Source organism: Schistocerca serialis, chromosome 10, assembly GCF_023864345.2.
Source record: "Schistocerca serialis cubense isolate TAMUIC-IGC-003099 chromosome 10, iqSchSeri2.2, whole genome shotgun sequence".
Classification (NCBI taxonomy): Eukaryota; Metazoa; Arthropoda; class Insecta; order Orthoptera; family Acrididae; genus Schistocerca; species Schistocerca serialis.
In genome coordinates this window covers 73,276,640-73,301,255 of record NC_064647.1, presented here as the reverse complement: position 1 = coordinate 73,301,255, position 24,616 = coordinate 73,276,640, and the positions used below count along the sequence as shown (strand labels likewise).

Sequence of the window (24,616 nt, the reverse complement as noted above, 5' to 3'; positions counted from 1 at the left end):
CTGCTGCAATATAGAAATCAAGGCATATAAGTCTTATTTGATGAATTCCCTTTCACATTATCTACAGAGAGTTTGTAATAACTGTTCACATTTGGGGCCAAAATAACTAATCCTTATAGGTGATAATGGCATGACTGAAATGTGTTAATCTTGTGTGTTTTAGTGAGTACACCAGACTTTAGAAAGTTGTGACCAATATTCAAAACAACAGACCCAAAGAATCTTCCGATAGATTATGAATTAATGTTTTCCTAGGAATAGCTCAGTAGACAGGACAATTAAAAGGACTAGACATCTCTACAAAGGGAGGTAACAGGAGTTGGAAATGAAAACATAGGTACGAAGTAAGTAACTGTGAATAAACCACAGGTAACAAAAGAAATACCTCAGTTGATCGATGAAAGGGGGAAGTGCAAAAATGTACTGAGAAACTCAGGAATACAGAAATACAAATCGCTGAGGGATGAAATAAATAGGAAGTGCAGGGAAGCTAAGACAAAATGTCTGCATGAAAAAGTCAAGAAATCAAAAAAGAAATGATTGTTAGAAAGGCAGATTCAGCATACAGGAAAGTCAAAACAACCTTCAGTGACATTAAAAGCAAGGGTGGTAACATTAAGAGTGCAATGGGAATTCCACTGCTAAGTGCAGAGGAGGGAGCAAATAGGTGGAAAGAATACATTGAAAGTCTCTATGAGGGGAAGATTTGTGTGATGTGATGGAAGAAGAAACAGGAATCGATTTAGAAGAGATAGGATATCAGGTCAAATAAGGCAGAAGGAATAGATAACATTCCATCAAAATTTCTAAAATCATTGGCGGAAGTGGCAACAAAGCGATTGTTCACGTTGGTGTGTAGAATGTATGTGTCTGACGACATACCATCTGACTTCTGGAAAAATATTATCCACACAGTTCCGACGACTACAAGAGCTGACAAGTGCGAGAACTATCAAACGATCAGCTTAACAGCTGATGCATCCAAGTAGCTGCCAAGAATAATATACAGAAGAACGGAGAAGAAAATTGAGGATGCACTAGACGAAGGCCGTTTGGCGTTAGAAAAGGTAAAGGCATGAGAGAGACGATTCTGGCGCTGCAGTTGATAATGTAAGTAAGATTAAAGAAAAATCAATATACACTCCTGGAAATGGAAAAAAGAACACATTGACACTGGTGTGTCAGACCCACCATACTTGCTCCGGACACTGCGAGAGGGCTGTACAAGCAATGATCACACGCACGGCACAGCGGACACACCAGGAACCGCGGTGTTGGCCGTCGAATGGCGCTAGCTGCGCAGCATTTGTGCACCGCCGCCGTCAGTGTCAGCCAGTTTGCCGTGGCATACGGAGCTCCATCGCAGTCTTTAACACTGGTAGCATGCCGCGACAGTGTGGACGTGAACCGTATGTGCAGTTGACGGACTTTGAGCGAGGGCGTATAGTGGGTATGCGGGAGGCCGGGTGGACGTACCGCCGAATTGCTCAACACGTGGGGCGTGAGGTCTCCACAGTACATCGATGTTGTCGCCAGTGGTCGGCGGAAGGTGCACGTGCCCGTCGACCTGGGACCGGACCGCAGCGACGCACGGATGCACGCCAAGACCGTCGGATCCTAGGCAGTGCCGTAGGGGACCGCACCGCCACTTCCCAGCAAATTAGGGACACTGTTGCTCCTGGGGTATCGGCGAGGACCATTCGCAACCGTCTCCATGAGGCTGGGCTACGGTCCCCGCACACCGTTAGGCCGTCTTCCGCTCACGCCCCAACATCGTGCAGCCCGCCTCCAGTGGTGTCGCGACAGGCGTGAATGGAGGAACGAATGGAGACGTGTCGTCTTCAGCGATGATAGTCGCTTCTGCCTTGGTGCCAATGATGGTCGTAGCGTGTTTGGCGCCGTGCAGGTGAGCGCCACAATCAGGACTGCATACGACCGAGGCACACAGGGCCAACACCCGGCATCATGGTGTGGGGAGCGATCTCCTACACTGGCCGTACACCACTGGTGATCGTCGAGGGGACACTGAATAGTGCACGGTACATCCAAACCGTCATCGAACCCATCGTTCTACCATTCCTAGACCGGCAAGGGAACTTGCTGTTCCAACAGGACAATGCACGTCCGCATGTATCCCGTGCCACCCAACGTGCTCTAGAAGGTGTAAGTCAACTACCCTGGCCAGCAAGATCTCCGGAACTGCTCCCATTGAGCATGTTTGGGACTGGATGAAGCGTCGTCTCACGCGGTCTGCACGTCCAGCACGAACGCTGGTCCAACTGAGGCGCCAGGTGGAAATGGCATGGCAAGCCGTTCCACAGGACTACATCCAGCATCTCTACGATCGTCTCCATGGGAGAATAGCAGCCTGCATTGCTGCGAAAGGTGGATATACACTGTACTAGTGCCGACATTGTGCATGCTCTGTTGCCTGTGTCTATGTGCCTGTGGTTCTGTCAGTGTGATCATGTGATGTATCTGACCCCAGGAATGTGTCAATAAAGTTTCCCCTTCCTGGGACAATGAATTCACGGTGTTCTTATTTCAATTTCCAGGAGTGTACTTTCATAGGATTTGTCGAAATGAAAACAGCATTCGACAATGTAAAATGATGGAAGATCTTTTAAATTCTGAGAAAAGACTAGTAAACTATAGGGAGAGATGGGTAATATACAATACATACAGGAGCCAGAAGGGAATAAGAAGAGTGGACGACGAAGAACAAAGTGCTCGTATTAAGAAGGGTGTAAGACATGTAAGTAGTCTTTCACCCCTCATGTTCAATATGTATATCGAAGAAGCAATGATGGAAATCAAACAAAGGTTCAGGAATGGAATCAAAATTCAAAGTGAAAGAATATCAATGGTACGATTCGCTGATGACATTGCTGAGTGAAAGTGAAGAAGAACTGGAGGAGCTGCTGAAAGAATTCTGCTACCTAGACAATAAAGTAACCAATGATGGACAGAGCAAAGAGGACATTAAAATGCAGACTAGCAATCGCAAAAAAGGTCATTACCGGCCAAGAGAAGCCTACTAGTATCAAATATAGGGCTGAATTTGAAGAATGTACGCCTGGAGTACAGTATTGTATGATAGTGAAACGTGGACCTTGGGAAAACTGGAACAGATGAGAATCGAAGCATTTGAGATGTGATGCTACAGATGAATGTTGAAAATCAGGTGGAGTGATATGGTAAGGAATGAGGAGGTTCTGCACAGAATCGGAGAGGAGAAGAGTATGTGGAAAATGCTGATAAGTGGAAGGGGACATGATGTTAGAGTACATATTAAGACTTCAGAGAATGACTTCCATGGTGCTAGAAGGAGCTACAAAGGGCAAAAACTGTAGAGGAAGGGAGAGACTGAAATGCATCCAGCAGATAATTGAGTACATAGGTTGCAACTGCTAATCTGAGATCAAAAGGCTGCCACAGGAGAGGAGTTCCTGGCAGGCCACATCAAACAAGTCAGAAGACTGATGACCCAGAAGGAGGAGGCTTTCGATCTTGTCTTTATAAATGGCTTTTTTATCATTATGAGATGACAATCTGACTTAGACTTCAGCACGGTGTACACCTCCTGACATCGCGATTAAATACTAGTTCGTCATACCATATGCGAAGATTGCGGTGGAGCACTAAAAACACCTCCATAAATGCACTGGAAGTAGTCTTTGATCATGGGGACACGTGATGCCACATGTCACACACCCTTAGCCCACCTCTGGGTGGCCCCATCTGCTGTACGATGTGCATACATTTTGGATCTACATTTTGTAACTACAGACTCCACAATCGGCAATCCGTTCCCCACAGCTTTAATTAAGCTGATAACTTTCTTGTTCTGAGGAACAATACTGCAACTATTACCACCTGCATATCCAGATTTGTCGCATTCATTACTGTGATACCTCATTACTTCATAAAGATTGCAGTTTTTCACCCAATAGAGGAAGCTATCTGTAGCCATATAAAGTAACTTTGGTTCCATGAAATGAATTTTGGGAAACTCTTAGTGGATGTGGTACATGTGAAGTTTGGAGATTTCCAGTATACACAACCCCAAATAGATAGGATTCGTAAACTATGCTGAAACCTTCTATATCTCCACAGCAACAAAGTTCTCATTGAAATTAACGACCAACTTCAAAGTTGGTCTGGCGATGCAATTTCTTATCACATAACGTCACTACCATTTGGTCCTAATCTAAGTATCATGTCCATTTCTTATATCCTGGATGGTTTTACCAAAATGGAATTATTGATTACTATATAAAAGTCTTTTTCGAAATCACTGGTCACATCCACTCACTTTTCAGTGTTTAGTTCCCCCTTCAACCAGGGGGACTGATTGAAGGAGATATCCCTGGTGACTCTACCTAGATCCATTCCTAAGCTGAGACACTACTAGAGATTATGACAATGAATTACATATCCCTGCTTGTGCCCACCAATTCAGGGACAGTGTTTCCTTATGGAACTTCTTGGTCTGGACATAAAGGCTAGTCACATGTATACATTTCATGTATACTGACAGGTATGTGAGGTCTAAATCCATCACATACCCTAGATCAGAATCAGCTGCCACATCCACCTCATCCCTCTAATTTGTCTTTGGGCACCCACTGAAATCCACCAACTGGCAATGGCTGCATCATGGCATGTCCATATATGTTATTCACATGAAAATATAGAATATAACTTAAAGCAAAGAATGTAGTGAACCCCACAGCCATATGTGGATTATTTCCCTTGCCTTGTCTATGGACACACTGGCAAACTGCCCAACGGATCTTGCACTCAAAGAAACGAAACATTTCGGCATCCATCAAAAGTTCGAAGCTGCATCTCATTTTCTTCAGCATTGTATCCCTGGGCAACGCAGGTGCTCTGTAATAAAAGGAGGGAGGTGTCCAGAGAGTATGTGACTGTGCATAAACTGTGGAACTTTTCAAAAAGATCTGCAAGCAACTGTGCATTGGAGTCCATGTATAGTCAAATTGGGAATGTTGAATTCTCGCCAGAGAGACATGGCATGCTCATAATCTGCACTAGTTATAGGATTGCCTGTGAGAGTCCTGTAAATGCAGCTATGTTGGATAAACTTGTTTCATAGGGTTTTGCTTTACTATATGGATACTCATAATGGAAAACACCTTTCCTAGTCATAATTTGAAATTTTTCCTCATTGGGGTATGCAGATCAGGTAATGTGAATATCCTCCTGAGGTAGAGTGTCAACAAGATTCTGGAGTGAAGTCTGCATAAAACATAGAGTCAAGGAAGAGGATCATAATTTCTGGAGTCATTCGTTTTGAGAAAGAAATATACTTCTCTACACTCTCAGGTAGGACTTTCCTCATACCGAAATTATCCAATTGCTCAACTAGAAAGTGAGCATCAAATCCACTAAAATTGTGAAAGAAGACGGGTATGTGTCATGATAAACTTCTACTTGCAAGCATTGTAAGCTGCACTACAGAACTGCCCCATAAGATGACAATGATCTCTATGGGGAATTTTAACTTTTCTGTCTAACGGCAGCCCACAAATATGACAATTAACTCTATCATTGTATAATTTTTTATCCTCAACTAATGCTGTCATGGGGATGTTGGTGCTATAAATCCTATCAAAATCTCATGAAACTTGTTAGAGCTCAGTGAAAAACTATGGGATTATCCCTGCTGTAAGTTTCGAAGTGGTTAAGACTTGAACGATATAAGCATACAAGTTGGTACACTGTCACATACATTATGTGTTTTTGTGTGAAGGTGGTATGTAAGGCTAAGGGGTTTCCTTCACTGTGGGTGATAGGAGCAAGTCAGCATATAAAACAAATGGACGTCATTCCTGGTGGTGAGAATTTCTTAGTTAACTGGTTTTCTTCTGTAGACATAACAACATGTACCGGTTCCTTGGAAGTGCACTCTACTAGAAGCGCTGTTAGTAACTTGTCTGAGGAAAAATAATTCAGATGCCTTTAGCAAATATGCTTTAAATAACTATCAGTTGACAACTGGGAGGAAAGGAGTTGGGCCATGTGTTTGATCCAAACAAAATGATAATTGTATCTCTCCTTACATTTCTCAGCGGAAAATAAGAGCATATTTACATCCATCTCAAGCTCACTGACAAATTTTGAGAAATGGAGGGGTCGGACAATGATATGTTCCGCACATTTGATTTGCGTTTCTTCAGACCATAAACGTGAACTGATACTCCAGCATTTTGTGCCTCAAACTAAAGTATATTCTGAATCTTTACGGGGAACTCGATACTGACAAACTTATAACATCCACAAATGTTAAGGCCTATTCCCTTTCGAGATGTGCACTCCGGATTCTGTTTAATTTTTCTTTCGGAAGTCAGGACTGACCATACAGAACAAGCCTGATCATTTTCATTTTGGACATTAATACACACCTGCTTATCAGCTATATCCTTAGGGAATTTTTATAACTGGACCCCCATTTTAATGGATGTCTGTGAATGATGAGGTGTTGTATTTGGCTGAGTGCTTTAGCTGACCCACTTACTTCTATCTCAGAAAAGTTGGCCAGTATAGTACCCATGGTGGATTCACGATACCCCACGGTGATTGATGTGCTCCGAGATATGACCCAATTACGGCCCCAGATGTAGTTCAGGCTTTTCTCTTCAGCAGCACCATGCTGTTGGGGGGGGGGGGGGGGAGGGGGGGCGGTGAGTCAACTTGCAGCAAAGTACTGCATCACATTTAATGGTCTGGTAGGAAATCTCAGATCATCTAGACCAGCACTGGAAGCCATGCTTCTAGAAACTGGGTCACAATACCCCCTGACTGGATACTCAGTTCTAGTGAAAGAAATACAATCCTCAAATGCCTTACCAACAGTCGACTATTCTAGAAGGGTCATGATGCCACTAATCTCATGTCCTTCACTATCAGGACAGGAGAGAGCACTATGGCTAGCCACAGATTCATTATCATTAATACTGTGTCTGGGAAATGAATCTGATGACTGCATGCAGCTAGTGGATGATGGTACTGGTGAGGAGGCTCTTGCTGGGTGGGGGGGTGGGGGTGGGGGGGAGTGGTATGTGCAGAGGCACACATACCTTTCAGTCAGAGCTGGAGTAGGAGGTGGTGGCGGTGATAAGGTGCAGTGGGAGTTATCAAGTTGCTTTGATGGTGTCTGGCAATGTGGCTGATGCTGCTGCTACATGCTAAAATCTCCACCACCATCAGCCTGGGGGGCGGGAGATCATTGCTGTTCTTCTTCGACTGATCTGTCCACAGAGGGTACGCAATGGTGTGGCGGCGGTGGGTTGTTGTCAGGAGCACACTGCAGCGACTGCGGTCATCTCTCTTACAGCCACGAGTAGTATCTTGCCCAGTGGTGCACGCTGCTTAGGCGTGTGTTTCGATCCTGCCTCCGCAACCACCACTCTAGACACCGGGTGCTGTCGGTGACGCCTCTGTAACAGATGAATAACAAAAAAATATTAAGTGCAATGCCAATTTTTTTTAAATACATGCTGTAAGCAAATAACAACAGCAATTACGTACACCAACATTTCATAATGGTAATTACATGTTCCAATGACAATGGTTGCATTATAATCACCTTTTACGCACTGGGTCCAAGGCTTGAACAGTTAAGTCGGGCTTTCTGGTAGTTCCCCCCCCCCCCCCCCAATCCAGTATTTCCTCCTCCTCATCCAAAAGGCGAGATGATGCTGCCTTTCAGCATAGTCAGCAGCCGCCATCTCATGCACCGTTCAAAAGCCCGGTAGTATGGAGGTATGCCTCTGCTGACTACTACCTAAATAATCGCTGTGAGAGATACTGAACTTATTGGGCAATCAGATACATTGAATAATAGAACAGTTAACTTACATGTCAGGCTACCCTGGCAAAAGCGTTTCCTGCTACTACCACTGCTGATCTGTCATTGGAATCTGAGTGCTTCTTTTCTCCCATAAAAAAAAAACTAATGCAAGGACACAAGCGAACACACAGGTGAACTGATGATGGCAGAATGAGAGGGACTGCACAACGATGAGGGTTTATATAACCTCTACCACCCGCAACGACCATTACACCGAGGGAAGCAATAGGAGGATGACATTCCTCCCCACCAGATGATGAATACTGGTCTGAGTACAAGAGACAAGTAGGTCACGGAATTCGCTCACGTTTGCACGTTCATTCTGGCGCACTCTGGAAATACGTACTCGTTCCACTGATCCATTCCTTGTGATGGACTCGCTCGTCAGTCCGGCCAGAGATCCCACCTCCAGTCACTGGTTCACTCTGTGGCGAGCTGCGACTGCTGACAGATGTGTCGCTTTGCAGGTTCCAGGTTATGACAGTATCTCGTGTAGCAAACTATTTAACAATATTTTTGCTTTATGTAGGATCGTTTCTACAGTTTCGATGTGATGTATTTGAGCTCATCTACTTTAGTTCCAGTTGATAGAGAATACTCCAGTGCCATGTATCTTCGAGTGTATTAGCAGTTATTTACTTTTAAGCGAAATATTTCCCTTTCACGTGCACGTGTGTAGACTGCCACGTTTGCAAGCAATGACATGAAGTAGGTACCGGATCTAAACACTTGAGAAGGCCGCCACTCTTTCCGAGATGCTTGGCCGTGGCTCGGTGCATTGCGCCTTCGAGCATAGGTATGCAACACTTGGCAGTTATAGTGCAGTGCTTTGTGCGCAAGTGTATTTGAAGAAAATTGTGTAAAGCTACATTTACAAGTTCAATTTCTTTATGCACAAATTGTTTACCGATTTCTTACGACACATCTTGAAGCAAACTACTGTGCAGCGATCTACTTGAATGTGTATTCAGAGACATATTCGATTGGAATTAATATCTTGTTAAGCAGTTCATGCTCAGAGACAATAGAAGGTTGGAGTATTTCTCATAAAAGTGCTCGAAGTCTCAGGGAGAAAGGCTGAGCGAAGACGGAGGCTTCACAAATGAGCCAGAACTGGCCACAATTTTCTTAGAGTCTGTGTTCAAGTGTGGCAGTATTCCTCGAAATAAAAACTATAATAACATCGCAAATTGTTTACATCTGTGCATCATGTGCAAAGCGCTCTCTCTCTCTCTCTCTCTCTCTCTCTCTCTCTCTTTCTCTCTCTCTCTTTCTCTCTCTCTCTCTCTCTCTCTCTCTCTCTCTCTCTCTCTCTCTCTCTCTTTGTGCAATGTTATATTTAGTTCATATGACATATTCAGTGTATAAACTGTGTGAAATGTTCAGCATAATGCTCAAATTGCTTAAAGAACACACAATCTTCCATAAACATTATCACTGAAAACTGTTTCAGTACTCCATGCAGCATTTAATTCAGATCTTTTTAGTAAGCCTGCTACTAACTGTGAATTTTTTTATTCCTTTGAAACAATATTCTGCATAAACAATATCCCTGCAAACAGTTTAAACTCCAGCAAAAATTTCAAGGTGTATTAGAAATAGATAATATCCATGCAAATTGTTTAATGCATTGTGATTGACACTATATTAGTCTACCATTGTGAGATCCTCTCTGTCCAACGTCCAAATGCAGACTGAGCGACTTTTCCTGCTATTTTTTTCCTGGGGTGCCATTTGGGTTACATCTGGATGGGGCAGAAAGGAGAGGGGGCTGGAAGTTCCCTGAGGGGGCTCATGTGCCAACTGGGGAAAATCCACAACATCATCCATGGGTGGGGGTAATTAATTGATCAACTAATTGATTTGCATATCAATTCGATATCAAAATTGCACTAGAACATATGTTTCTCCACTACTTAATGTCACCTCTGAAGCAATTTTGGAGTTGGGAAAGCATCTTTTAACACAGGAACAAGATCTTCCACTGTTGAAAATGCAACATTATGCTCCATGAAAAAAGTTGCTAATATTATTTTAGCTGCCTTCACTTTTTCACATTGTCGCTTTTGTCATACATTGTGGAAAAACAGTCCACAACAGTTCTATTACTTTGCACATTTTTAAAATTTTTGATGTGTTTAATTCGAGACGTGTGTTTTTTGAGTTCGCTTTTACCACAAGCAACAATCACGTTACACTTTTTATACTGTGCCTTTCTGTTGTCACTCTCAACGACCTCCAACCACCCTTTAAATTGTCAATTGATAGCAAGAGTATTGGAAAGTTTTAGTATATTTTTCCACATCTAATTCATTGCACTCAGATTTCGATTTCTTTGCACTTGAAGGACTACAGTCTGACATTCTTAAACAAGCAATTCAGAAACATTTATTATTTAATAAGATCAAGATTAACACAGAAGACTTCAAGTGACAAATGATGGGTAAGAACTTCGAGTGAGAGTGATCTGAGCAAATCAAACCACTTCAGACAGTACCGTATAATAATAATTGTTTACATCTTTGCATCATGTGCAAAGCCCCCCCCCCCCCTCTCTCTCTCTCTCTCTCTTTGTGCCTCTCGACTTGGCCTACCACCGAAATTTCACTGTGAGATGCAATGTTCATTGGGAAATTCGACAACGTTTCACATGTGTCACTCATACATAAACAATGGTGCTTTTAAGTCATACATATGAAAGGAAATTTGAACTAACGGTAGCTACTAAACTGGGAGTGCTGACTGCTGGTTGAATAAATGACAGGCTATGGGTGTCATACAGTTACTTCTGTGTCCTGTTTTACCTTATTTTCGCGGCATGTGACGATCATACCAATAACAGAGCAGGTGTTTTACTGTTTTGGAAACAAACCTATTTTGCCCCATAGTGAGCCGGTCACTGTGGCCGAGCGGTTTTAGGCACTGGAGTCTCGAACCACGCTGCTGCTACAGTCGCAGGTTTGAATGCTGCCAGGGGGATGGATATGTGTGATGTCCTTAGGTTAGTTGGGTTTAAGTAGTTCTAAGTCTAGGGTACTGATGACCTCAGATGTTAAGTCCCATTGTGCTTAGAGCCATAGTGAGAGTGCTAACTGCTGGCTGTGCAAGGACTGTTGGCAGATGTCATTTATTTTCGTGAAATGTTTATATTTACTGTTGCATGTTCTATAACCATTACTACACTATGTTAGAGACAGGAATTACCTTTTCCAAGAAAATCCGTTTGTACCTTCTTGAAAAATATCTGTCAAAATGTCCCACAATATGGGACAAATCCAACGTGTTGACAACACTGTGTGTAGACACTTTGCTGCTGGCTCTAAAGGGAAATCACGGGCGCCGGTAGACCGGCATGGTAGGCGTTTCCCTCGCAGCCACCATCACAAGGGCGGCAGCAGCGCTCGCAAATTCGGTAGCACCACCTACGGGCCGTCAGCCATTTCATACCGTCTGGCGGGCTTTCAGACTCGACGGGCTAGGACGCCACAACCCTTCCCCATCAAATGGACGCATAGGGTCGGTATCAACCGTAGATGCCGGCTTCGACTTTCAGGAACACACAAAACTTTCTTTGTAACTCTGTAGATCAGAGAAGCTGGTTCTAGTTGCGTATGCAGAATTCGATGGTTGCTGTTTCTTTGTGTATAGTCAACAACGATAGTGTGTATGGGATTTGTCTCCAGTCAGCATTGCACTTCATAACACGTTATTTACAGTTCAAACATGCGCCCACCGCGCTGCTGGTGAAAGAAACTGAAATTTAATATCTGTCTGTGAGTAGGAAACCGGTGGTTGGTGTCGTGTGCAATCCCAGTGAAGCAAAAATTTTTCGTCTCGCCGTTTCTGTTTCCAATGCCTTGCCACTAGTGAAACAATGCGATATCTGAATTTGATTATGCTTTCTAACAATCCGATTAGTCCCCAATCCAAATCAAAAAACTGTGACGTCGTTTCAGGTCTGACAAGGAGCCCCTCGAGTGCTAGGTCGCAAGTTCAATCTTTAATAAGGCTCGTTTGTAAGTATTGTGTTAACAATTACGTCAGGAAAAATGTCAGCTGCTAATGACTCATCACGTACATCAGAAGGACGAAAGAAAATGAACATCCGGAAGGAGCAGAGATCAACCTTGTATGAGGTGTATTTATTACACTTCACAGACTGGACGTCGTCGACATTCAAGTAAATTTGGAACAAACCATTAACTTGTTCTATGAAAACCGAATGTAAACCGGTGTGCCACAGTGAAAGGTGAACTCCTTGAGAGTTACAAAGCAAGCAGAAAGTTCACCTAGGTATCTACTCCTATCAAGTGCATGTAGAATCATATTGGTGTAGGGGTGATGAGAACTGATTGAATGTAACGGCATGCAACCGAATGCAAAACAGTCATGGAGCTTATCGCGAAACTGACTATCCTTTAAGGCGTAGCTGCAGGTAGTGCGATGTTGGTTTTTATACGCAAACCAGAAATCGAGCAAAATCTAATTATTTTGACCAGCTGTTAGCAAAAAGCAGTGCTCGTACCACAGTTGTAGTCCTCTTACGCCCACGTTCCCACTCTTTCTTGCTGTGACGTAAATATTCCCTACTGCCCTGGCAACGTCACGCACACCACAAACGATCGTAGGGGGCAGAGCACCTCCCACTAATTGCAGCACAATAAATAACTCTCCAGCCAATTTAATATCCAGATCAACAGTCGGCATAATTGTACACGAATTATTTAAGGCATTGACGTTAGTTGATCTTGATAACAACTGTCCTGGTACCTCTAATTTCCAGGGTTCCTTTAATATGCGTTTCCTCTTCAGATTCCGATTGGTCGGAACTGAAAAACAAATTCCTTACAGAATTATAGGATAAATTTTGTACATCTCATCTACAGATTTTCGCGCCGATTCTGCATTTTTTTGTGCGCCGTCAAGTTGGCGCTTTGTTTGATATTTCATTACCTTACATCTTCCAATTTTGTAGCACGGTTCGAAGTTATGTAACCATCCACTGCTTCCCTTGAAATAACTAATCTATGTTGCTTCCTTTCCGACAAGGATGGTAAACTATGTGGTTCGATACCTGTTCCAGTATCACTTCACTTGTTACACACGTATCATGATCATTGTACTCCTGACGTACGTTCTCTGCATAGTCGAGCATACACAACACCACACATTCCACGCACTCGTCTTGCAGGAACGCTAATATTTCGTCTATCGCTTCTTTCTCACTTCGCGAAATCCCTTGAGTTCCAGCCGGCCGAAGTGGCCGTGCGGTTAAAGGCGCTGCAGTCTGGAACCGCAAGACCGCTACGGTCGCAGGTTCGAATCCTGCCTCGGGCATGGATGTTTGTGATGTCCTTAGGTTAGTTAGGTTTAACTAGTTCTAAGTTCTAGAGGACTAATGACCTCAGCAGTTGAGTCCCATAGCGCTCAGAGCCATTTGAACCATTTGAACCTTGAGTTCCTTTCCGACGAAATGTCAACTTCGGCAACTGTTGTAGTAGATATAATGCAATGTTTGCTTTGTTTACCATTGCCATTGCTCTGCTTTGTGTCAACACCACCAGCATTGTAACAGTGTCAAAAAAAAAAAGTTCAGATGTGTCTGAAATCTTGTTGGACTTAACTGCTAGCGTCATCAGTCCCTAAGCTGACACATTACTTAACCTAAATTATCCTAAGGACAAACACATACACCTATGCCCGAGGGAGGACTCGAACCTCCGCCGCGATCAGCCGCACAGTCCATGACTGCAGCGCCTCAGACCGCCCGGCTAATCGCGCGCGGCTAACACTGTCCTGAAGTTACTAGTCGACTACGCTCCACAGCCTCACACTGCACTCACCACTGGAAACCCACTGTCCCACCCCCTGTTGCCATTAGCAGCCAACATTGTGATTGCCTGGCATACAATATGTGCGATATCCAACGCCGTAAACGTCATTGTCCTTTCGCGTCATCGCACTAAAAGGATTCATTGTGCGTATGTGAAGACTTTGTTACCTGTTTAAGAAACCATGTTCAGTGTCTTTCTTGGTTAGTTAAAATTAACAGTAGGCGATGAAGAAGACTCCAAATTCGAAAGTTTCTGCCGTGCAAATTTAAACTGAGTCTTGCTAACTGCTAGTGGCCAAAAATTAGAAATTTCATGTGCCTTCTCCATAATCAGCAATGACGACCGGTGCCGTGCTCACGCCTCTGTTAGGCACGGAAGCGTTACGTAGTGACCAGTGGTCATAGGTGCTGGGTTACATTCTATGTCCGAAGGAAATTATTCATCACATTTGAAGTTCACAAAAATACATATCTAGTTGATCATGTACACCTTGTATACTGAATGCCACTTGTGCTCCACAGCAATGTGGATAGATGTTCTCCGAAATTCACGTAGGTGAACAAGCCGTCACAAATACAGCGAAAGTAGCAATGATAAACTGTTGATATTGATGTTTACATACAGCGCTTGACGACGTTAACAGCGGTTTTTCTAACTGGTTACCTCAATAACCAGTTTATAAAAACCCGCTCTCCAAGTTACCGACAGTTGATGGGTGGTTAAGAAATCTTTTAGCGTGGCATTCTACATTCCTTTTGGCAGCCTAAATATTGATGAGATATCTGTTAACCAAAACAAATTGTGATCAGATTGAATGGTAATGAGAATGGTTACAAATGGTGTATCAAAAAGAATTATCCGATTAGGCACATGTATATTTCTGAAACTAATAAACATGTACAATGAATTTTGTTCTTCGATGAACGGGAAGCGCATAAAATTTTTTTTCTTACCTTTCCATAGGTGTTCAATACGCCCCACTTGAGATGCACACAATATGTAAATGTTGTTGTTGTTGTTGTTGTTGTTGTTGTCTTCAGTCCTGAGACTGGTGTGATGCTGCTCTCCATGCTCCTCTAACCTGTGCAAGCCTCTTCATCTCCCAGTACTTACTGCAGCCTACATCCTTCTGAATCTGCTTAGTGTATTCATTTCTTGGGCTCCCTCTACGATTTTTACCCTCCACGCTGCCCTCCAATACTAATTTGGTGATCCCTTGATGCCTCAGAACATGTCCTACCAACCGATCCCTTCTTCTAGTCAAGTTGTACCACAAACTTCTCTTCTCCCCAATCCTATTCAATACCTCCTCATTAGTTACGTGATCTACCCACCTTATCTTCAGCATTCTTCTGTAGCACCACATTTCGAAAGCTTCTATTCTCTTCTTGTCCAAAGTAGTTATCGTCCATGTTTCACTTGCATACATGGCTACAGTCCAAACAAATACTTTCAGAAACGACTTCCTGACACTTAAATCTATACTCGATGTTAACATATTTCTCTTCTTCAGAAACGCTTTCCTTGCCATTGCCGGTCTACATTTTATATCCTCTCTATTTCGACCATCATCAGTTACTTTGCTCCCCAAATAGCAAAACACCTTTACTACTTTAAGTGTCTCATTTCCTAATCTAATTCCCTCAGCATCACCCGACTTAATTCGACTACATTCCATTATCCTCGTTTTGGTTTCGTTGATGTTCATCTTATATCCTCCCTTCAAGACACTGTCCATTCCGTTCAACTGCTCTTCCAAGTCTTTTGCTGTCTCTGACAGAATTACAATGGCATCGCCGAACCTCAAAGTTTTTATTTCTTCTCCATGGATTTTGATACCTACTCCGAATTTTCTTTTGTTTCCTTTACTGCTTGCTCAATATACAGATTGAATAACATCGGGGAGAGGCTGCAACCCTGTCTCACTCCCTTCCCAACCACTGCTCCCCGCCGGCCGCGGTAGTCTAGCGGTTCTAGGCGCTCAGTCCGGAACCGCGGGACAGCTAAGGTCGCAGGTTCGAATCCTGCCTCGGGCATGGATGTGTGTGATGTTCTTAGGTTAGTTAGGTTTAATTAGTTCTAAGTTCTAAGGGACTGATGACCTCAGAAGTTCAGTCGCATAGTGCTCAGAGCCACTGCTTCCCTTTCATGTCCCTCGACTCTTATAACTGCCATCTGGTTTCTGTACAAATTGTAAATAGCCTTTCGCTCCCTGTATTTTATCCCTGCCACCTTCAGAATTTGAAAGAGATTATTCCAGTCAACATTGTCAAAAGCTTTCTCCAAGTCTACAAATGCTAGAAACGTAGGTTTGCCTTTTCTTAATCTAGCTTCTAAGATAAGTCGTACGGTCAGTATTGCCTCACGTGTTCCCATATTTCTACGAAATCCAAACTGATCTTCCCCGAGGTCGGCTTCTACCAGTTTTTCCATTCGTCTGTACAGAATTCGAGTTAGTATTTTGCAACCGTGACTTATTAAACTGATAGTTCGATAATTTTCACATCTGTCAACGCCCGCTTTCTTTGGGATTGGAATTATTATATACTTCTTGAAGTTTGAGGGTATTTCGCCTGTCTCATACATTTTGCTCACCAGATGGTAGAGTTTTGTCAGGACTGGTTCTCCCAAGGCTATCAGTAGTTCTAATGGAATGTTGTCTACTCCCGGGGCCTTGTTTCGATTTAGGTCTTTCAGTGCTCTATCAAATTCTTCACGCAGTATCATATCTCCCATTTCATCTTCATCTACATCCTCTTTCGTTTCCATAATATTGTCCTGAAGAACATCGCCCTTCTATAGTCCCTCTATGTACTCCTTCCACCTTTCTGCTTTCCCTTCTTTGCTTAGAACTGGGTCCAAAGGTCTCTTTAATTTTCCTGTAGGCAGTATCTATCTTACCCCTAGTGAGATAAGCCTCTACATCCTTACATTTGCCCTCCAGCAATGCCTGCTTAGCCATTTTGTACTTCCTGTCGATCTCATTTTTGAGACGTTTGTATTCCTTTTTGCCTGCTTCACTTACTGCATTTTTATATTTTCTCCTTTCATCAATTAAATTCAGTATTTCTTCTGTCACCCAAGGATTTCTACTGGCCCTCGTCTTTTTACCTACTTGATCCTCTGCTGCCTTCACTACTTCATCCCTCAAGGCTACCCATTCTTCTTCTACTGTATTTCTTTCCCCCATTCTGGTAAATTGTTTCTTTATGCCCTTCCTGAAACTCTCTACAATCTCGGGTTCTTTCAGTTTATCCAGGTCCCATCTCGTCAAATTCCCACCTTTTTGCAGTTTCTTCAGTTTTAATCTATAGTTAATAACCAATAGATTGTGGTCAGAGTCCACATCTGCCCCTGGAAATGTCTTACAATTTGAAACCTGGTTCCTAAATCTCTGTCTTACCATTATATAATCTATCCCCACCTTTTAGTATCTCCGGGATTCTTACATGTATACAACCTTCTTTTATGATTCTTGAACCAAGTGTTAGGTATGATTAAGTTATGCTCTGTGCAAAATTCTACCAGACAGCTTCCTCTTTCATTTCTTATCCCCAATCCATATTCACATACTATGTTTCCTTCTCTCCCTTTTCCTACACTCGAATTCCAGTCACCCATGACTATTAAATTTTCGTCTCCCTTCACTATCTGAACAATTTGTTGTATCTCATCATACATTTCATCAATTTCTTCATCCTCTGCAGAGCTAGTTGGCATATAAACTTGTACTACTGTAGTAGGCGTGGGCTTCGTTTCTATCTTGACCACAATATTGCGTTCACTATGCTGTTTGTAGTAGCTTACCCGCACGCCTATTTTTTTATTCATTATTAAACCTACTCCTGCATTACCCCTATTTGATTTTGTATTTATAACCCTGTATTCACCTGACCAAAAGACTTGTTCCTCCTGCCACCGAACTTCGCTAATTCCCACTATATCTAACTTTAACCTATCCATGTCCCTTTTTAAATTTTCTAATCTACCTGCCCGTTTAAGGGATCTGACATTCCACGCTCCGATCCGTAGAACACCAGTTTTCTTTCTCCTGATAACGACGTCCTCTTGAGTAGTCCCCGCCCAGAGATCGGAATGGGGGACTATTTTACCTCCGGAATATTTTACCCAAGAGGACGCCATCATCATTTATCCATACAGTAAAGCTGCATGCCCTCGGGAAAAATTACGGCCGTAGTTCCCCCTTGCTTTCAGCCGTTCGCAGTACCAGCACAGCAAGGCCGTTTTGGTTAATGTTACAAGGCTAGATCAGTCAATCATCCAGACTGTTGCCCCTGCAACTACTGAAAAGGCTTCTGCCCCTCTTCAGGAACCACACATTTGTCTGGCCTCTCAACAGATACCCCTCCGTTGTGGTTGCACCTATGGTACGGCTATCTGTGTCGCTGAGGCACGCAAGCCTCCCCACCAACTCCAAGGTCTATGGTTCATGGGGGGCGGAATATGTCAATACGGTACTCAAACTGTTCCCACACTACAGCGAGTATGTCTTGAGTAACAGCTATGCGATGTCTCACTTGATTCACTGTTGTTTGTAGCGGCGGCACATAAACGGAGTCTTTTATAAACCGCCACCATAATCAATCACATACAGTCAATGTAAGCCTCAATCATTTAGTCCAGTGCGACCGATCCATCGTTCAGTAATCCTCTGATATAAAAATTCCCTCGCTTGCAGATGCCACAATGGCGGTGCCCCATCCTGTTGGTAAAGGAAGTCGTTCGAATCAGTCTCCAACTGAAGGGAAAAGGAAGTTCTCTAGCATATGCGCCTCCTGTAACAGTGTTCTCAGGAAAGAGAAATGGACTCTACAACTCTTCCCGCGAAACCGCACAAAACACATTAAATTCTGGAGAGTCGCTCTTATGTTTTACAACTTAATGTGGTTCTTCCCTACCACATACTCTCACATTATGACGGTTCACCTTTCCATTTAAATGGAATGTTGCCTCGTCACTAAACACTAGGCGTGGAAGAAAACTGTCATCATCTCGCCAAAAACGAAATTACTCCACACATTGTTGTTTGTCACATTCAAAATGGTTCAAATGGCTCTGAGCACTATGGGACTCAACTTCTGAGGTCATTAGTCCCCTAGAACTTAGAACTAGTTAAACCTAACTAACCTAAGGACGTCACACACATCCATGCCCGAGGCAGGATTCGAACCTGCGACCGTAGCGGTCTCGCGGTTCCAGACTGCAGCGCCTAGAACCGCACGGCCACTTCGGCCGGCTTGTCACATTCACGAAGAGCTTGCAGTAGCTGAATTTTGTACGGTTTGATGTGTAAACGTCGACGAGGCACACGCCAGACCGACATCGGGGGCACGTTGAGCTGTCGAGCTCCACGGCGAACGGATTTCTGCGGCCTCCTTGTGAAACTATAGCGGATGCGTGTCTGTGTCAGACACTCGAGGACGCGCCGCCGGTTTGCCTTTGCAGAAGCAACCTGTTTCTCGGAATTGTTCACGCCATCGTCTAATGCTCTGTCCTACAGGAAGATCCACACCATACCTAGTACGAAAGTCACGCTGAACAGTTACTACTAACGCGCACTGCCCGAAACATAGAACACAAAACGCTTTGTGTTGTCCCGTCACCCTTTTTATTAGAACTGAAGTGGGCGCACACTGCTGCTTCCTAGCGGGAACCATGTAAAACTCGAGAGTCTGCTCTTTCCAACAGTCCCTTGTTCACGGACATGTCTCAAATAACGTAATAGTTATGATTTATTTTAAATCGCATGGTTCTTTTTGATACAGACTGTATTTTTGATATGTCGCCGGCCTGTGTGGCCGTGCGGTTCTAGGCGCTTCAGTCTGGAACCACGTGACCGCTACGGTCGCAGGTTCGAATCCTACTTCGGGCATGGATGTGTGTGATGTCCTTAGGTTAGTTAGGTTTAAGTAGTTCTAAGTTCTAAGGGACTGATGACCTCAGATGTTAAGTCCCATAATGCTCAGAGCCATTTGGACCATTTTTTTGAACACTAGTGGGCTCCTTTGAAATCATTTGTCGTTGTCAGATTTGTATCTAGAAATGAGGCGAGAAGAGGCACAGGACAGTTTCGTTATGAGGGGAAACGCAACAAAGGTCGTTCGGACGTCTTTGAGCGTGACAGTACGCAACACAGTGTGCGATCTTCCACGGCCGTGCGAAGAGTGTGTCAGTCTCCCAGGCCGCTGGGTTCCCGCCCGCCTGCCACTCCTCTACACTCAGTTCCCTACGTGCGCGTCAGCGGTGAGGCCCTGAGAGCCCCGGGCAGTGCTGGAAGACAGGACAGGACAGGACAGGACAGAGGGCCGCAGCGTGGGTGGGCCGCGGGGCATCTACCTAGGTTGCAGTTGGGATTCCCCAGCCTTCTTCAGAATATAAGTAACTACCGTTTGTCCACAGTGGATATCGTCAAGCTAAAACTGCAAATCCATAAATTATCGTCAGACTGTAAAAACGTATCTGAAACTGCCTCGGCCCCACTTCGCGACCGCGATGCGGCAGCCACGAGTGCTGTACTGGAACTCGCGAAGAGGGGCCGACGCAGTTTCAGATAAGTTTGTACAGTCTGACGATAATTTATGGATTTTTAGTTTTAGCTAGATGATATCCACTATCGACAAACGGTAGTTACTTTTATTCTGAACGAGGTTGGGTTATCCCGACAGAAACCTAGGTAAATCTAGGTGACCTGTGCAACTGAGGCTGTTGATTTTTAAAATCAAAATTAATATTCATACAGTTGCTGACATGGCCGTGAAATGTTGAAAATACTGTTACTCCTACCTAAGCTGTGATGTAATAACCATTTGCATATCCGAGCACACATATTTAACGATTGTTCCGTGGCGTATCCACGGTTCTACAATTCCAACGGTCAGCACCGTATATCGCATAGTACACACGGTGCCTCTTACTGCACTGACCGTTAGTTCAACAGCGGTTACCGTGCGGTGTTGTTATCGCGCCTCTGCGTTTGCGGGAGTCAGTGAACTACCGCACGTCTGTTAAATAGCGCACATTGAAGAGTGCAATTCTTTATCACTCTTTTTTGCAGATGCACAGTAACGGCAAGGATCCCGACACTGTCACCTACACAAAGTTATAACTGCTTTCGCTTTAAGTATGTGACACAACGTAACAAACAGCCTGTTATTTCTTAGTTTACGTATGTAAACAAATTTACAGTAGAAGGGAGTATGTAATATACCACGATCTTTTTGTAATTTTTCAGGATGGAGTCTCTGGGGTTTCATGCCAAAAGGGTGAGTACACTTAGAGACCAGTAAGAATATTGAAGAGAAATTCACGATTGTGGGCGTGATAAGTGAGATGCGTTGTCAATATTTTCGGAGCCCTACAATGTTTGTCAATAACCACTTTCAGCGTTACTCAAATCATTTCTCAACAGTGTCTCAGAAAAACACATTTTATCATGAAATATCATGTCACAAACTTTCCTGGTAGGAATAATATGATAATTAGAATTCCCCGCCCGCATGAACCATGGAACTTGCCGTAGGTGGGGAGCCTTGCGCGCCTCAGCGATACAGAAAGGCGTACCATAGGTGCAACCACAACCGAGGGGTATCTGTTGAGAGGCCAGACAAACGTGTGGTTCTTCAAGAGGGGCAGCAGCCTTTTCAGTAGTTGCAGGGGCAACAGTCTGCATATTAACTGATCTGACCTTTTAACACTAACCAAAACGGCTTTGCTGTGCTGGTTCTGCGAACGGCTGAAATCAAGGGGAAACTACAGCCGTAGTTTTTTCCCAAGGGCATGCAGCTTTACCGCATGGTTAAATGATGATGGCGTCCTCTTGGGTAAAATATTCCGGAGGTAAAATAGTCCCTCATTCAGATCTCCGAGCGGGGACTACTCAGGGGGACGTTGTTATCAGGAGAAAGAAAACTGGCGTTCTACGGATCGCAGCGTGGAATGTCAGATCCTCTAATCTGGCAGGTAGGTTAGAAAATTTAAAAAGGGGAATGGACAGGTTTCAGTTAGATATAGTCGGAATTAGTGAAATTCGGTGGCAGGAGGAACAAGACTTCTGGTCAGGTGAATACAGGGTTATAAATACAAAATCAAATAGGGGTAATGCAGGAGTAGGTTTAACAATGAATAGGAATGCGGGTAAGCTACTACAAACAGCATAGTGAACGCATTATTGTGGCCAAGATAGATACGAAGCCCATGCGTACCACAGTAGTAAAATTTAAACGCCAACTAGCTCCGCAGATGACGAAAAAATTGATGAAATGTATGATGAGATAAAAGAGATAAAAGAAATTATTCAGATAGTGAAGGGCGACGAAAATTTAATAGTCACGGGTGGCTGGAATTCGATAGTAGGAAAAGGAAGAGAAGGAAACACAGTAGATGAATATGGAATAGAGATAAGGAATGAAACAGGAAGCCGCTTGGTAGAATTTTGCACAGAGCATAACTTAATCATAGCTGACACCTGGTTCAAGAATCATGAAAGAGGTTTCTATACATGGGAGAAGCCTGGAGATACTAGACGGTATCAGATTATATAATGGTAAGACAGAGATTTAGGAACAAGGTTTTAAATTGAAATTTCTAGGGGCAGATGTGGACTCTGACCACAATATATTGGTTATGAACTGAGATTAAAAGTGAAGAAACTACAAAAAGGTGGGAGCTTATGACATGGGACCTGGATAAACTGACAGAACCAGAGGTTGTAGAGAGTTTCAGGGAGAGCATCAGGGAACGATTGACAGGAATGGGGGACAGAAATACAGTAGAAGAATGGGTATCTTTGAGAGATGAAATAGTGTAAATGGACGAGGGCTAACAGAAATCCTTAGGTAACAGAAGAGATATTGAATTTAATTGATGAAAGGAGAAAATACAAAAATTAAGTAAATGAAGCAGGCAAAAAGGAGTACAAATGTCTCAAAAACGAGATGGACAGGAAGTGCAGAATGACTAAGCAGGGATGGTTAGAGGACAAATGACAAATGTAAGGATGTAGAGGCGTATATCACTAGGGGTAAGATAGATACTGCCTACAGGCAAATTAAAGAGACCTTCGGAGAAGAGAGAACCACTTGTATGAATATCAAGGGCTCAGATGGAAACCCAGTTCTAAGCAAAGAAGGGAAAGCAGAAAGGTGGAAGGAGTACAGATAGGGTCTATACAAGGGCGATGTTCTTGAGGACAATATTATGGAAATGGAGGAGGATGTAGATGAAGATGAAATGGGAGTTATGATACTGCGTGAAGAGTTTGACCTGTCGAAACAAGGCCCCGGGAGTAGACAACATTCCATTAGAACTACTGATAGCCTTGGGAGAGCTAGCCCTGACAAAATTCTACCATCTGGTGAGCAAGATGACGAGACAGGCGAAATACCCTCAGACTTTAAGAAGAATATAATAATTCCAATCCCAAAGAAAGCAGGTGTTGACAGATGTGAAAATTACCGAACTATCAGTTTAATAAGCCACGGCTGCAAAATAAAAACAAGATTTCTTTACAGACGAATGGAAAAACTGGTAGAAGCCGACCTCGGGGAAGATCAGTTTCGATTCCGTAGAAATGTTGGAACACTTGAGGCAATACTGACCCTACGACTTATCTTAGAAGCTAGATTAAGGAAAGGCAAACCTACGTTTCTAGCGTTTGTAGACTTAGAGAAAGATTTTGACAATGTTGACTGGAATAATATCTTTCAAATTCTGAAGGTGGCAGGAATAAAATACAGGGAGCGAAAGGCTATTTACAATTTGTACAGAAACCAGATGCCAGATATAAGAGTCAAGGGGCATGAAAGGGAAGCAGTGGTTGGGAAGGGAGTGAGACAGGTTTGTAGTCTATCCCAGATGTTGTTATATCTGTATATTGAGCAAGCAGTAAAGGAAACAAAAGAAAAATTCGGAGTAGCAATTAAAATCCATGAAGAAGATATAAAAACTTTAAGGTTCGCCGATGACATTGTAATTCTGTCAGAGACAGAAACGACCTGGAAGAGCAGCTGAACGGAATGGATAGTGTGTTGAAAGGAGGATACAAGATGAACATCAACAAAAGCAAAACGAGGATAATGGAATGTAGTCGAATGAAATCGGGTGATGGTGAGGGAATTACATTAGGAAATGAGACGCATAAAGTAGTAAAAGAGTTTTGCTATTTGAGGAACAAAACAACTGATGATGGTCGAAGTAGAGAGGATATAAAATGTAGACTGGCAATGGAAAGGAAAGTGTTTCTGAAGAAGAGAAATTTGTTAACATCGAGTATAGATTTAAGTGTCAGGAAGTCGTTTCTGAAAGTATTTGTATGGAGTGTAGCCATGTATGGAAGTGAAACGTGGACGATAAGTAGTTTAGACAAGAAGAGAATAGAAGCTTTCAAAATGTGGTGTTACAGAAGGATGCTTAAGATTAGGTGGGTAGATCATATAAGTAGTGAGGAGGTATTAAATAGGATTGGGGAGAAGAGAAATTTGTGGCACAACTTGACTAGAAGAAATGATCGCTTGGTAGGACGTATTATGAGGCATCAAGGGATCACCAACTTAGTATTGTAGGGCAGCGTGGAGGGTAAAATTATAGAGACAGAGCAAGAGATGAATACACTAAACAGATTCATAAGGATGTAGGTTGCAGTAGGTACTGGAAGATGAGGAAGCTTGCACAGGATAGAGTAGGATGGAGAGCTGCATCAAACCAGTCTCTGGACTGAGGACCACAACAACAACAATTAGAATGAACTATTTTCTACCAGAAAATTATGTGAACCTTATGTAACTGAGTAGATCTTTGTGACAAACAAATTATTTCATTTTCCAGTGTGCAAAAAATGTTCAAATGTGTATGAAATCCTAAGGGACCAAACTGGCGAAGTCATCGGTTC

The 24,616-nt window shown here is 43.3% G+C and overlaps 1 protein-coding gene across 1 annotated transcript in view; it reads left to right on the top strand.

Annotated features, from left to right (window-relative positions):
* LOC126424533 (uncharacterized) overlaps positions 1-24,616 on the top strand; it is a 221,935-nt gene that overhangs the window by 90,719 nt on the left and 106,600 nt on the right. The window contains exon 3 of the mRNA XM_050087271.1: positions 20,963-20,993. Within this exon, the coding sequence (XP_049943228.1) occupies positions 20,963-20,993 (31 nt within the window). The remainder of the gene's footprint in view (positions 1-20,962; positions 20,994-24,616) is intronic.